At 40.6% G+C, this 14,290-nt stretch overlaps 1 protein-coding gene across 10 annotated transcripts in view; it reads left to right on the forward strand.

Moving 5' to 3' along the window:
- The window catches only part of LEPROTL1 (leptin receptor overlapping transcript like 1), a 45,329-nt gene that overhangs the window by 8,519 nt on the left and 22,520 nt on the right, over positions 1–14,290 (forward strand). For 7 of the 10 annotated variants that reach the window (XM_055348341.2, XM_063709182.1, XM_063709180.1 and 4 more), the window contains exons 3-4: positions 1,442–1,628; positions 11,973–12,181. In XM_055348341.2, coding sequence (XP_055204316.1) covers positions 1,442–1,628; positions 11,973–12,181 — 396 coding nt within the window. Of the gene's footprint in view, positions 1–1,441; positions 1,629–2,888; positions 5,207–11,972; positions 12,182–14,290 lie in introns of those variants that run through there. The other 3 variants (XM_031013805.3, XM_055348342.2, XM_031013803.3) reach the window with 2 other exon arrangements.

Below are 14,290 nucleotides of genomic sequence, written 5' to 3' on the forward strand. Positions count from 1 at the left end.
CAAGCAGGCACTCTTTTGTGCTGTGGGGGGAGTACACATAGATAGTTTTCTTGGAGATAAGTTTGCTTGTAGCTCTCAAAGTATATATTCTTTGAGTTAGCCCTTTCACTTGTTAGACTTTCTCATACAAACCCACTTGCAGATGTTTACAAAGATATATTTAGTGGGGGAGAGTATGGATGTTCAAGCAGCCTTGTTTATTTTTTGTTTTTTGTTTTTGTTTTGTTGTTTTATGCCTTATTTATAACAGCGGAAAAAAATTCTGAAAACATCCTAAATGTCCTTCAAAAGAAAAATGGTTAAATTATAGTAAATCTTTTAATGGAAATACTAGGCAGTCTTAAAAAGAATGAGGAAGAGCTGTGAGTGCTAACATGTAAATATGTTGAAGACATATTGTTAGAAAACTGCAGGGACCCATTCATATTTTAAAGTTTATGTGGAAATGTGGAAGGGTCCCCGAGAAGCTCAATAGGAAAGTGGGCAAGAGGAGATTTGGAACTTTTAGTCTTTACTTTTTGTCCTTTTGTACTGTTTGAATTATTTTTCTTAAGCATATATTCAATTTTTAATTTTTTTTCTTAAAATATTTAGGAAATGGTCAGGCACAGTGGCTCATGCCTGTAATCCTAGCACTTTGGGAGGCCAAGGTGGGTGGATCACCTGAGGTCAGGAGTTTAAGACCAGCCTAGCCAACATGGTGAAACTCCATCTCCACTAAAAATACAAAAATTAGCCGGGCATGGTGGCGCACGCCTGTAATCCCAGCTAGTCAGGGGGGCTGAGGCAGGAGAGTCACTTGAACCCAGGAGGCAGAAGTTGCAGTGAGCCGAGATCATGCCACTGCACTCCAGCCTGGGCAGCAGAGCAAGACTCTGTCTCAAAAAAAAAAAAAAATTTAGGAAACATAAGTAGCTGCCTATCATTAGCCTCTGTATAATCAGATCTCCACCATGATACCTATTTTATTCTATGGTAGTTTTAAGGGCATCTATTTCTTTTTAACTTTTTATTTTGAAACAATTTTAGATTCTGAAGAAGTTGTGAAAATCATACACAGAGGTCCCCTGTACCCTCCATACAGCCTGCCAGAGTCATAAGATCTTGCATAACCATAGTTATCAAAACCAGGAAATGACTGTGGTACAATACAGTTAACTAGATGTAGAGTAAAAGCCATCTATTTTTATTGTGATAAATTCCATATTCTGACTGAAAGTGTTCAAAATTACTTTTAGTTTCTTTTCTGTATTTTGATTTCTGTAATTTGGGAGTTCCTCGTGTTGTAAGGGAAGTTTAGGGTTGTTTCAGCTTTATGCTAAGGTTGGGTATCATCCATTAGAAGTCAAGCGATTGAATCTTGATTTTTTAAAAAGACCATATTTTGTGTGTAGGAAAATGACGTAGCAAAAATTACATTAACTTATTTTTCTTTTTCTAGCAAATACTGGCCCCTCTTTGTTCTATTTTTTTACATCCTTTCACCTATTCCATACTGCATAGCAAGAAGATTAGTGGATGATACAGATGCTATGAGTAACGCTTGTAAGGAACTTGCCATCTTTCTTACGACGGGAATTGTCGTATCAGCTTTTGGACTCCCTATTGTATTTGCCAGAGCACATCTGGTAAGTGAATATATTCTTCCATTAATGATTTTATATTGAACATGTGTTACATTTTTCTCAAGCAAAGTTTTTGTTAATGATATGAAAAGAGGTGAAAGACATAAGAGCCTAGAAGATAGAGATTAAAATCTCACTTTATTGTTTGTTCTTGTTAACTAATAAAAGTGATATTGGAGAACGTGGCTTGGATCTGCAGCAGCTGTTGGCTTGCTAATACTTTTTTTCTTTTCTTTTTTTTTTTTTTTTTTTTGAGATGGAGTCTTGCTCTGTCGCCCAGCCTGGAGTGCAGTGGCGTGATCTCAGCTCACTGCAAGCTCTGCCTCCCAGGTTCACACCATTCTCCTGCCTCAGCCTCCCGAGTAGCTGGGACTACAGGTGCCCGCCACCACACCCAGCTGATATTTTTTGTGTTTTTAGTGGAGACGAGGTTTCACCGTGTTAGCCAGAATGGTCTCGATCTCCTGACCTCGTGATCCGTCCGCCTCGGCCTCCCAAAGTGCTGGGATTACAGGCATGAGCCACCGCACCCATCTGGCTTGCTAATACTTAACTGTCAGAGTTGAGCATATCAACTCCCCCAGTGCTGAACAACCCAGGCCTATCCTGTAAAACCTAAAATATGGAAGACCTGAGAAGATGCATGTGCTCTGCAGGCAGAAAAGCACTGAAGAGGGGAAGGGGCTGGCTACGGGTACTCAGTTCTTCCTCCCAAACTCACTGATCCACGCGCCTTCATCTCTGGGGAGGTAGAGAAGACAGCCATATGGAGAAGGCAATTGTTTTCCCACCCCTTCAAAAGAATGTACATGGGTGTGTTTCCATCTGTGATATGCTAAAATTTAATCTACTCTAGATAGATTTTTATATTAAGGAAGAGTAAGCACATTCCTTTATAAACAGAAACTTGTAGAATTTTATGCTGCTGCTTCATAGCCCAGAAGTCAAGCTTGTTTTTGAATGGTCATTTCATGACTTTCTTTTTAAAGGAACCAAAGGTAAATGAAAATACTAGTATAAAAGTACCACTTTTATACTATAAATATATTTATACTATATATATTTATATATATTTATACTATATTTTTTTACTATATATTTATACTATATATATTTATAAGTATGTGTTCAGCACTGTGACAATTATTGTTACAAGCCATGTTTCTTTTAGATCATAATCAGGATACAACTAGAGCCTTGATTTTTTTTTCATTTTCCTTTCGTTTTTCATGCCTGTTGACTGAGTGTATCTTATTTCCATAGATTGAGTGGGGAGCTTGTGCACTTGTTCTCACAGGAAACACAGTCATCTTTGCAACTATACTAGGCTTTTTCTTGGTCTTTGGAAGCAATGACGACTTCAGCTGGCAGCAGTGGTGAAAAGAAATTACTGAACTATTGTCAAATGGACTTCCTGTCATTTCTTGGCCATTCACGCACACAGGAGATGGGGCAGTTAATGCTGAATGGTATAGCAAGCCTCTTGGGGGTATTTTAGGTGCTCCCTTCTCACTTTTATTGTAAGCATACTATTTTCACAGAGACTTGCTGAAGGATTAAAAGGATTTTCTCTTTTGGAAAAGCTTGACTGATTTCACACTTATCTATAGTATGCTTTTTGTGGTGTCCTGCTGAATTTAAATATTTATGTGTTTTTCCTGTTAGGTTGATTTTTTTTGGAATCAATATGCAATGTTAAACACTTTTTTAATGTAATCATTTGCATTGGTTAGGAATTCAGAATTCCGCCGGCTCTATTACTGGTCAAGTACATCTTTTCTCTTAAAATTATTTAGCCTCCATTATTACAAAAAATTATAAAAATAAGTTTTCAATCAGTCAGGATGATATCACTCCCAATGTTATGCAGACATGCAGACGGTTGGCATACGTTATAGACTGTATACTCAGTGCAAATATAGCTGCATTTATACCTCAGAGGGGCCGAGTGTTAATGCCCATGCCCTCCGTTAAGGGTTGTTGGTTTTACTGGTAGACAGATGTTTTGTGGATTGAAAATTATTTTATGGAATTGCTACAGAGGAGTGCTTTTCTTCTCAATTGTTAGAAGAATTTATGTTAAACTTTAAGGGTGTAAAAACAGATTTTTGAGATAGGGTTTTTATTTATGTTTATTATTGTTAGAGTGAGTTGCAATGTGGGAAGAAATGACATTGAAGTTCCAGTTTTTGAATCCTGTTTCTATTTATAAGTGAAATTTGTGACCTCCTATCAACCTTTCATGTTTTACCCTGTTAAAATGGACATACATGGAACCACTACTGATGAGGGACAGTTGTATGTTTGCATCATATATGCCAGAAAACCTTCCTCTGCTTCCTCCTTTTGACTTATTTGGTATGTTGTATATATTACATAAAATAACTTTTCAAATATAGTTTAATAACACTTAGAAGTGTTTACTTACCTGGAAAATAATTGCTATGCCGTACATTCAGAGTGCCCCCTCCCCTGCAAGGCCTTGCCATGATTAACAAGTAACTTGTTAGTCTTACAGATAATTCATGCATTAACAGTTTAAGATTTAGACCATGGTAATAGTAGTTCTTATTCTCTAAGGTTATATCATATGTAATTTAAAAGTATTTTTAAGACAAGTCTCCTGTATACCTCTGAACTGTTTTGATTTTGAGTTCATCATGATAGATCTGCTGTTTCCTTATAAAAGGCATTTGTTGTGTGAGTTAATGCAAAGTAGCCAAGTCCAGCTATATAGCAGCTTCAGAAACATACCTGACCAAAAAATTCCCAGTAACCAGGCATGATCAATTTATAGTGGTCATTTACATCTAATAATTATCAGGACTTTTTTCAGGTGTGGGTTATAAAAACATTCAAGTTGGTCTGACAGTATTTTGTTAAGGATATTTGTTTGTATGTTTATTCAGTATACTTACATAAAAATTATTTCGCCATCAGCCAAAACTCAGTAATCATGACAGCTGTCTGTTGTTTTATGAAGTTTATTTCTCAAGAAAATGGGAATAAATTTGGGATTTGTTCAACTTTTTTACTAAAGATGCCTAAAGCCACAGGTTTTATTGCCTAACTTAAGCCATGACTTTTAGATATGAGATGACGGGAAGCAGGACGAAATATCGGCGTGTGGCTGGAGCCTTCCCACTGGAGGCTGAAAGTGGCTTGTGGTATTATAATGTTCAGACTTCAAGAGGAAGGTGCAGGTACACATGAGTTAGAGAGCTGGTGAGACAGTTGGGAACTCTTTGTGCCTGTGATCTACTGGACTTTTTTTTGCAGGAAGTGCATTCTCTGGTCCTTCCCTATTTTCTGTTCTGGATGTCAGTGCAGTGCACTGCTACTGTTTTATCCACTTGGCCATAGACTTTTTCTAACAGCTGCGTATTCTTTCTATATACTAATTGCATTGGCAGCATTGTGTCTTTGACCTTGTATACTAGCTTGACATAGTGCTGTCTCTGATTTCTAGGCTAGTTACTTGAGATACGAATTTTCCATAGAATATGCACTGATACAACATTACCATTCTTCTATGGAAAGAAAACTTTTGATGATGAAACAATAAAGATTTTAAATATCTATTTTAGTTTGTGGGTGTTTTTGAAATGAAAATATATGGCACACTTTCATTCTGAAGTGCATTAACATTCTAATAAGGTGATGTAAAGCAAGATGACATTGGTGTAATGTTAGACTTGCAGAAGTTTCCATTCCAAAATAAAATGGAAACCATAGTTACAGATATTACAATGCAGCCCTGTAATTTTGAGCTGTAGTAAAAGGATTGGTAATCTGGGAAGTAGAATTTTTACAAAATCTTTTACAAAAACAGTCATAAAAGGTTTTGTTGACATTTAAGACTACTACTGATCTAAAGGCAAGGTCCTACTTCTTAAATTTTCAGAACATTTTTATGACTTCTTACTATGTATTTATTACCACTCATTATTATAGCATGTTACTTTTTGCAAACATTTTAAACAAAAAATATTTCTGTTTGGTACACTGTGAAGAGAGAAAAGTACTGTTCTGTATTTTCAAATATTAGTCGTGTCCCAAATTGTCCTAATTATAATCTTATCATATACTTTAAAAAGTTTAGGCCGTGGACACTAAATGTCTGCTCTAATATGATTTTGGGGACATTGTCAATACAGATTTTTTTTTTTTTGAGACTTGCTTTGTGCCCAGGCTGGAGTGCAGTGGTATGATCTCGGCTCACTGCAACTGCTAGGTTCAAGCGATTCTCATACCTCAGCCTCCTACGTAGCTGGGATTACAGGCATAGGTCACCACACCTGGCTAATTTTTGTATTTCTTGTAGAAACATGGTTTTGCCATGTTGGCCACACTGGTCTCAAACTCCTGGCCTCAAGTTATCGCCCTGCCGCTCAGCCTTCTGAGTAGCTGGGATTATAGGCCTGCACCACCACGCCTGGCTAATTTTCGTATTTTTTGTAGAGACGGGGTTTTGCCATGTTGGCCACGCTGGTCTCAAACTCCTGGCCTCAAGCCATCACCACCACAACCCCCCTCCAACCACCCCCCCCCCCCCCCCCCCGCAAAAAGTGCTGGGATTACAGGCGTGAGCCACCACACTTTGGCCAAAATAATCCAGATTTCTAAAGTCTAGGATATTTATATTGAATGTGACTAGATTCTTAAGTTTCAGATAACTTTTAATCAATGCACCAAAGTTAACAAGCAACACAACGTTATTGTTAAGTGGTATGTGTGTTTTAGATCCCAGGATGCTTTATGATGTATACGATTGGTGGGAAATTGAAATTCTTATTTCTTCTCTATAAGCTTGTATTGCCCTTTCTTTCAGTGAAGATTAGGAGCTCTGATTTTACTACAGGTCTGTTCATTTTATGGCATTCTCAAGGAAGAAAACATATCCTGTAGGTAAATATTTTAGATCAATGAAGCTTAGCTTACTAAGAACTAATGTTTGTTTTACTTTAATCATTTGATGAAAGTATTAAATGGATCGTACACTTGTGCTTTCTTAGAATATATTAAAACACTTTAATTTTTCCTTCGTAATTTAGGACTATCATCATAAACTATTTCCCCCGCATCATAAGTGGCTGCAGACCTGTATTTTTCTGGAATTGTGTTTTTGATCCTTTTCATACAACTATTTGTTTCTAGCACCCCTTAACTTATTTTGTTTCCAAGTTGCTGACTTACAGTATGTTAGGAAGAGTGGAAAGTGGTCAAGGAAAAAAATAAGGCAACCAAGCTTATTAAATCAATTATGTAACATTTCTGTACACAGTACATCAGTGGACTTAATTAGGGTGCCTCCTACCTCTTACACAAATGAAATGCTTAGTGACAGGTATTCTTCCTCTTGAAAGGCTTTTTTAAGAAAAAAATAATTTTTAACTGTATACTAGATAATCTGAGATTGCAAAAGGAGCACCAGATAAGGGAGGTGTTACCATGCTGTGCAGCAGAAGAAGGCTTATAATTAAGTTTACTACACTTTAATGTTGGGGTTATTCTGAGCTCAAGATACTCATAGACCTTTGTCTGATTTCCGGGGTCTTATATCTCACTTCACCCTTCGTGTTTAGTTACTGAAAGTTTAGGGATGAAGATAGATTTACAGTTTATTTTTACAAGAAACTTTATACTGTATGCTTTGCTTCCAGTCTCTTGAAGATTATTTGAATTCATCTGTGGGTTTATGCCCATACACACGGTTAGTCACAGTAATTCAGATATTAACTGTTAAGCTTGTAAATTCTAGCAGAGGGTGGTGGGAACAGAGCAAATCCAAACCTGTTTCTATGAGTGAGAGATTAAGACCATAAAACACTTATCTTTCAACTGTAATTTTGCGGAGTTTTGTATTTAGAGGCAGTACTCCATGTGTGTGTGTGCGTGCGCACGTGTGTGTAGTGGGGGCAGAATCAGGAATTTTTTTTTTTACTTCAAAAGCCAGTAGAGGCTGGGCGTGGTGGCTCACACCTGTAATCCCAGCATTTTGGGAGGCTGGGTTGAGGGGCGGTGCGGATCACTTGAGGTCAGAAGTTCGAGACCATCCTGGCCAACATAGTGAAACCCCATCTCTTCTAAAAATACAAAAATTAAGTCGGGTGTGGTGGTGGCGCCTGTAGTCCCAGCTACTTGGGAGGCTGAGGCAGTAGAATCGCTTGAACCCAGGAGGCAGAGGTTGCAGTGAGCCAAGATCACGCCACTGCACTCCAGTCTGGGTGGCAGAGCGAGACTCTGTCCCAAAATAAAAAAAAAAGCAAATAGAATGTCTAATACTATGAAAGAGAAGCATTGTGGCAGTTTACAACCATAGAAACCAGCCAATAGAATAAAATACTAAAGAATAAACCTGAGTATTTCCATATCTGTTTGTAAAAGCATTAGTATTTATTAATTATCTTGATATATAGTGTGTCTGGCATTTAATATCGGAAGTATCTTTTTCTCTTGGTAGATCAGTTTATTGTATAATATCATGTAAATACAACTGTGACATAAAAGTAAATGAACTTGTGTAGATTTGGGAACCTCCCCAAAATAGGACAGATGTTTTCCTGAAAGCTAGGTTTACTTGTGTCATCTATTTGAGGATTGTTTCTGAAAGGGTTTACAACTGAAACAACTTCCTAGGATTAAACCAAGTGTAGGTGGATTTATTTTTGTCAGGGAGGGTCTAAATCATCAACTTCCAAAACATAAGCAAGAATTGGCTCTAAACATTAACTGAGTGTAGCAGTGAAGACAAAGGTGTTAGTCCCTAAGAATTAAAAGAAAAAGAAGATGGTTTTGAGCTATACTTCATACTACAAATGATGTTTGTCATTTACTTATTTAAATGGCCTAGTAATTATTTAAATTAAGTAATTTATTATCAACTAAATCAAAACTGCTTAAAACAGTGATTTCAAAAATATATACATTTAAAAACCCAGATGCTAAGAAATGTCCAATGTATTAGGTAGAAACAACTTGGTGTTCACATCTCTGTAATTCCCTTTGGCTATGTCATGAGATAGTTATGCTGAAATTCCGCATTTGGTTTCAGCTTTTCCTCTAGAAAACTTCCTTGTTCCCAGTGGCAGTTACATGCCGCATTCCAGGTACTACTGGAAACAGGAAAATCTTGGAGCACAGTCCCTCTCTGAAGTGGTAATCTAATGAGATAAGAGAGACATAGAAATATATCGAAGCCAATTCATCTCCAAGCCAAGAGAGAAGTGTGGAGTTCACGGAAGGGAAAGATTTGGGAGACAGACAGAGGTCGGGTGGGGGGTGGTTTTCTGTTGCTCTGGTGAGTCTTGTGCCAGCCAGCAGGGTCACAGGATGTGAGAATTCCTTTGGAGCAGCAGTCTGGGGTTCTTCAGCATCCTGGGGTTTCAGAGGCAGTTGGGGACAGCTTTTTGATTCTGACACGGTGATCTCTGGATCCCAGATACCATGGAGATATAAAAAGTGGTGAGACTCAGGCTATATTTTAAAGGAATAAAAGCAGGTTTGCTGATGAGTTGTGTGGAAGACAGAGTGGAGTCAGTGATGACTACCAAGTTTTTGCTCATCCATGTCACCTGGGTAGGAGTAAAGGAGTAGTAAGGGAGAGATGGAAAATAAAAATCAAGGTTCTGGAACACAGATCCAAACTGGTTCATCATATCCACCTGTTACCCAGACATGCCACAATTTGCCTTGTTTCAGACCCTTGCCAAACAAAACACTATTCAGAGTTGGGACGCTAACTTTGTAACCATTTTCTTTTCTTTCTTTGAGATGGAGTCTTGCTCTGTCGCCCAGGCTGGATGGAGTTCAGTGGTGTGATCTCGGCTCACTGCAACCTCCACCTCCTGGGTTCAAGCGATTGTCCTGGCTTAGCCTCCCGAGTAGCTGGATCACAGGTGTGCGCCACCATGCCCAGCTAATTTTTTTTTTTTTTTTTTTTTTTTTTTTTGGATTTTTGGTAGGCACAGGGTTTCACCATGTTGGCCAGGCTGGTCTCAAACTCCTGACCTCAGGTGATCTACCCACCTCGGCCTCCCAGAGTGCTGGGATTACAGGCATGAGCCACTGCACCCGGCCTTTGTAACCATTTTCTAAATTCCTGGAGGGTTTACATTGTAGCACACATCACAGCATAGGGGCTACATACCAGGTTCTGGAGGCAGACCACCCAACTTCTAGCTCTTCTTGATGCTAGTGGTGTAATCTTAGCCGAGTTATTTAACCCGTGTCCCATTTCCACATCTATAAAGTGAAGATACTAATAGTATCTACCTCATAAAGTGGTGAGATTTAAATGTAACCCGCAGAGAGCTCACATAGATAGTGAATGTTAGATGTTCGCTGTTGCTTTCACTGTTTCTTACCAAGTGCCTGTATTGCTAAGCAGTTTCCTCTTTTAAGAGGACAAACTTTTTAAAAACACATTTTAACGATCTACTGGACTAAGCATATTGATCCTCCCTACCCCTACTCCTGCACCGAATCTTAGAAATGATACCCTTTTTGGCCAGGTGCAGAGTGGCTCACGCCTGTAATCCCAGTACTTTGGGAGGCTGAGGCTGGCGGATCACTTGAGGTCAGGAGTTTGAGACAGCCTGGCCAATATGGTGAAACCCCGTCTCTCCAAAAAAAAAAAAAAAAATTAGCCGGTTGTGGTGGCTCATGACTGTAATCCCAGCTACTCCGGAAGCTGTGGCAGGAGAATCGCTTGAACCTGGGAGGCAGAGGTTGCAGTAAGCCGAGATTGCACCACTGCATTCCAGCCTGCAAAACAGAGCAAGACTGTCACAAAAACAAAACAAAGAACAGAGAAATACATTGGCAAAGTTAAAACAAGAAAGGGAAGGCTTGGTGGATCTGAAACTAAGAAATTTCTGAGAAAACGAAAACATACGGGATCGTATTGAAGAGGGAAACTGCAGCCTAAAATGCTGCTAGCAAGCGTGGGAGAATACTACCGTAAAAGTTGGGACCCCTGCCAAAGAGCCTGTCATCGCTACAAGTGGTGGAATCCAGGAGCAGGAGGGGGCTTACTGAGGCAACTTGCAGAGGGAGGACTTGGGGTGTGGCAGGGGAGCAGCCAAGCCGGCAGATGACTACGCATCTCCACATACACACAGGTCTCCATCTCACCCTCCATTATGGGCCGGAGAGAACATGTTTCCTGCAGTAGCGAGGATAAGAATACCAAGTCTGGAAGAGCAGCCACCGGGCCCTCTGCTCAGCAGCACATCGTTTTCATCCGTAATGCTGGGAAAACACTGTGCCTCTCCGTTTAGTGAGACCCTCAAGCAGGCATGGCTGGCCGTCCAGCCAGGGGGTCTCCATGCAAAGAGGATCACCCAACAGTGCAGGAAGAAAACTAATTCAGAGAACTCACCACTGAGGAAACAATGGAATACACCGAAGCTCCGTTTTTACGGTTTTAAGTATTGGAGCCACCCACCGGCCTAGGAAGACCCTAACAACTGTTGTACAAAGTTAGGCTGATGAGGGTTAAAATTAGAGAACATTTTACATTTTTTGCACCCAAATCCAATTAGGCTGCCCCAGGACTGAACCCTAGGGAAAACATTTTGGTTTTCCTCAGAGGCTCTTTGTTTTATCACAAAGATGGATTTGATTCAAAGACACATAGTATAATCTTAATACGGATAAACCTTATTCAACAATGTATTCTCCTTCCTTTAACACTCGTCCTGAGACAATGAACCCAGAACCTGCCATCTGCTTGGATAGGAAGGTAAGGAAAAGTTATGCTCAGAATGACACATCTTACATGACATTTTTTGTTTTGTTTTGTTTTGTTTTATTTTTTTGAGATGGAGTCTGGCTCTGTCACCCAGGCTGGAATACAGTGGTGTGATCCTGGCTCACTGCAGCCTCTACCTCCCCGGCTTAAGCAATTCACCTGCCTCAGCCTCCCGAGTAGCTGGGATTACAGGCGCCCACCAGCACACTCAACTCGTTTTTGTATTTTTAGTAGAGACAGGGTTTTACCATGTTGGCCAGGCTGGTCTTGAACTCCTGACCTCAAGTCATCTGCCTGCCTTAGCCTCCCAAAGTGTTGGGATTGCAGGCGTGAGCCACTGCGCCCAGCTTACATGACATTTTGGATACCCACCTAGAACCCTGCATGGCCCATTGTGGACATTTATTCAAGTTGGAAAACTCTGATGGAGTCCAGATGGGCTCAGTTATGCTTCAGCAGCGAACGACTCCCATATCTCAGGGCTAACAACAAAGGTTTATTTCTCACTCAATGTATCACAGATTGGCTGTGATTCTGCTGGAATATTGTCTCAGGAACCTGGGCTATCAGTAGCATTGTCCGTCTTTTAGCAGACTTGGGAACAAGCATGGAGGCCTCCATGGTGGCTGTTAGATCTGCCTGGAGGTCACACGCACCTCCTCTACTCCCCTTTCGTTGCCGGAGCAAGTCACACAGCCACACCTGATCTCAAGACATGGGGGAATGTGAACGCCAGCAAGACAGTTGACCGCCCTTCTTTATACAACTCTTCCCTTATTTCTCTCCTGCTCCTGAAACTCAGGTACAGTATTTGACTTTTTTCTGATATAAATACTGTGGCCCAGGAGTGGTGGCTCACGCCAGTATTCCCAACACTTTCGGAGGCAGAGGCGGGTGGATCCCTGGAGAGCAGGAGTTCAAGATCAGCCTGCGCAATATGATAAGCCTCATCTCTATAAAAATACAAAAATTAGCCGGATGTGGTGCCGCTGTGGTCCCGTCTACTCCAGAGGCTGAGGTGGGAGGATCACTTAAGCCCAGGAGGCAGAGATTGCAGTGAGCCAAGATTTCACCACTGCACTCCAGCCTGGGCAGCAGAGCCAGACCCCATCTTAAAAAAAAAAAATCTATATCATGTACCCCCAGATATGATGTACTGAAAAGCACACCACTTCCATGATATTCTTATCAAAAATGCATACCTTCATCTAATCCTGCACCCTTGATCTCCCTGGGCTTAGGTGATCCTCCTACCTCAGCCTCCCAAGTAGCTGGGACTACAGGCACGCACCACCATGCCTGGCTAATTTTTTTTTTTTTTTTTTTTGTAGAGACGGGGTTTCATCATGATGCCCAGGCTTAGGAGAATGCTTTAAAACCTCACAGATAAGGAAAAGACAAAAGGCCCAAGAGAGAAATAGCAAAATATATAAACAGGCAATTTCTGAATAAAAACCCGTAAGTGGCAAATAAAGAGTGTGGGAAGGGGCATTATTCTCATTAGTAATCCAATAAATGAAGTTTAAACATCAATATGATACTTTATATTACCCACAAATTTGGCAAAGATCTATAAAAATTATAATACCCGGTGTTCCTAAGAAATTATAATACCCAGGTAGTACATATGAAAATGATCACTCTCATAGATTTTAGGTGGGAGTGTAAGTAGTTGGTCTCAACCTTCTAAAATGTAATTTGGTAGTAAATATTAAAAGCCTTCTGTAATGTTGTGATATAATAAGAAATATATTGGGAGGCCAAGCTGGGCAGATTGCTTGAGCCCAGGAGTTTGAGACCAGCCTGGGCAACATGGCAAAACCCTGTCTCTACATAAATACAAATAATTAGCCAGGTATGGTGGCACATGCCTGTGGTCCCAGCTACCTAGGAAGCTGAGGTGGCAGAATCACCTAAGCCTTGAGGTAGAGGCTGCAGTGAGCTGTGATCATGCCACTGTGTTCCAGCCTGGGTGACAGAGTGAGACCCTGTCTTAAAAAAAAAAAAAAAATTGGTTGCTACCCTCATTTCCTGGCACACAGCTCATAACATCTTTGCAGTCTGTTAGGTCAGCAGTCCCCAATCTTGTTGGCATCAGGGACTGGTTTTGTGGAAGACAGTTTTTCCATGGACAGGGAGGCGGGGGATGGTTTTGGGATGGAACTGTTCCACCTCAGATCATCAGGCATTAGATTCTCATAAGGAGTGCGCAACCTAGATCCCTCGCATGTGCAATTCACAATAGAGCTCATGATCCTGTGAGAGTCTAATGCCACCACTAACCTAACAGGAGGTGGAGCTCAGGTAGTAATGCTCGCTCACCAGCTGCTTACCTCCTGCTCTGCTGCCCGGTTCCTAACAGGCCATGGACTGATACTGGCCCCTGGCCTGGGGGTTGTGGGGCTCGGGGGTTGGGGACCCCTGTCTTACGTGATAAATGTCCTTCTGTTCCTGAGTTGTATCCCTTAGGGTAAACAGGTAATAAAGTAAAGCACTTTCCTGTGTTCTATAAGCTACTGTAGCAAATGGTCAAACCCAAGAAGGGGGTTGGAACCTCTGATTTGTAGCCAAGTCAGACAGACATCGTGGGTTCTCTAGGGACCTACTACTTGTGATTGCATCTGAAGGGAGGGACAATCTTGTGGGACTGGGCCCTCACCCTGTGGGATCTGATACTAACTCCAGGTAGTATTAGACATGAATTGAATTATAGGACACCCAGCTAGTGCTGGAGAACTGGTCAGTATGGGGGAGAAAAAAAACCATACATTTGGTGATCAGAAGTATTGAGAGATGTGTGAGTAGAGGAAAAAAAATGTTTTTTTTTCCTCTTTACACCTTCAAAATATGCATACTGTTTGACCTACTAACTCCTTGTGTTGTAATCCTAGGGAATTAGTCAGAGACAGAA

The sequence above is a fragment of the Gorilla gorilla genome, chromosome 7 (assembly GCF_029281585.2).
Source record: "Gorilla gorilla gorilla isolate KB3781 chromosome 7, NHGRI_mGorGor1-v2.1_pri, whole genome shotgun sequence".
Taxonomy (NCBI): domain Eukaryota; kingdom Metazoa; phylum Chordata; class Mammalia; order Primates; family Hominidae; genus Gorilla; species Gorilla gorilla.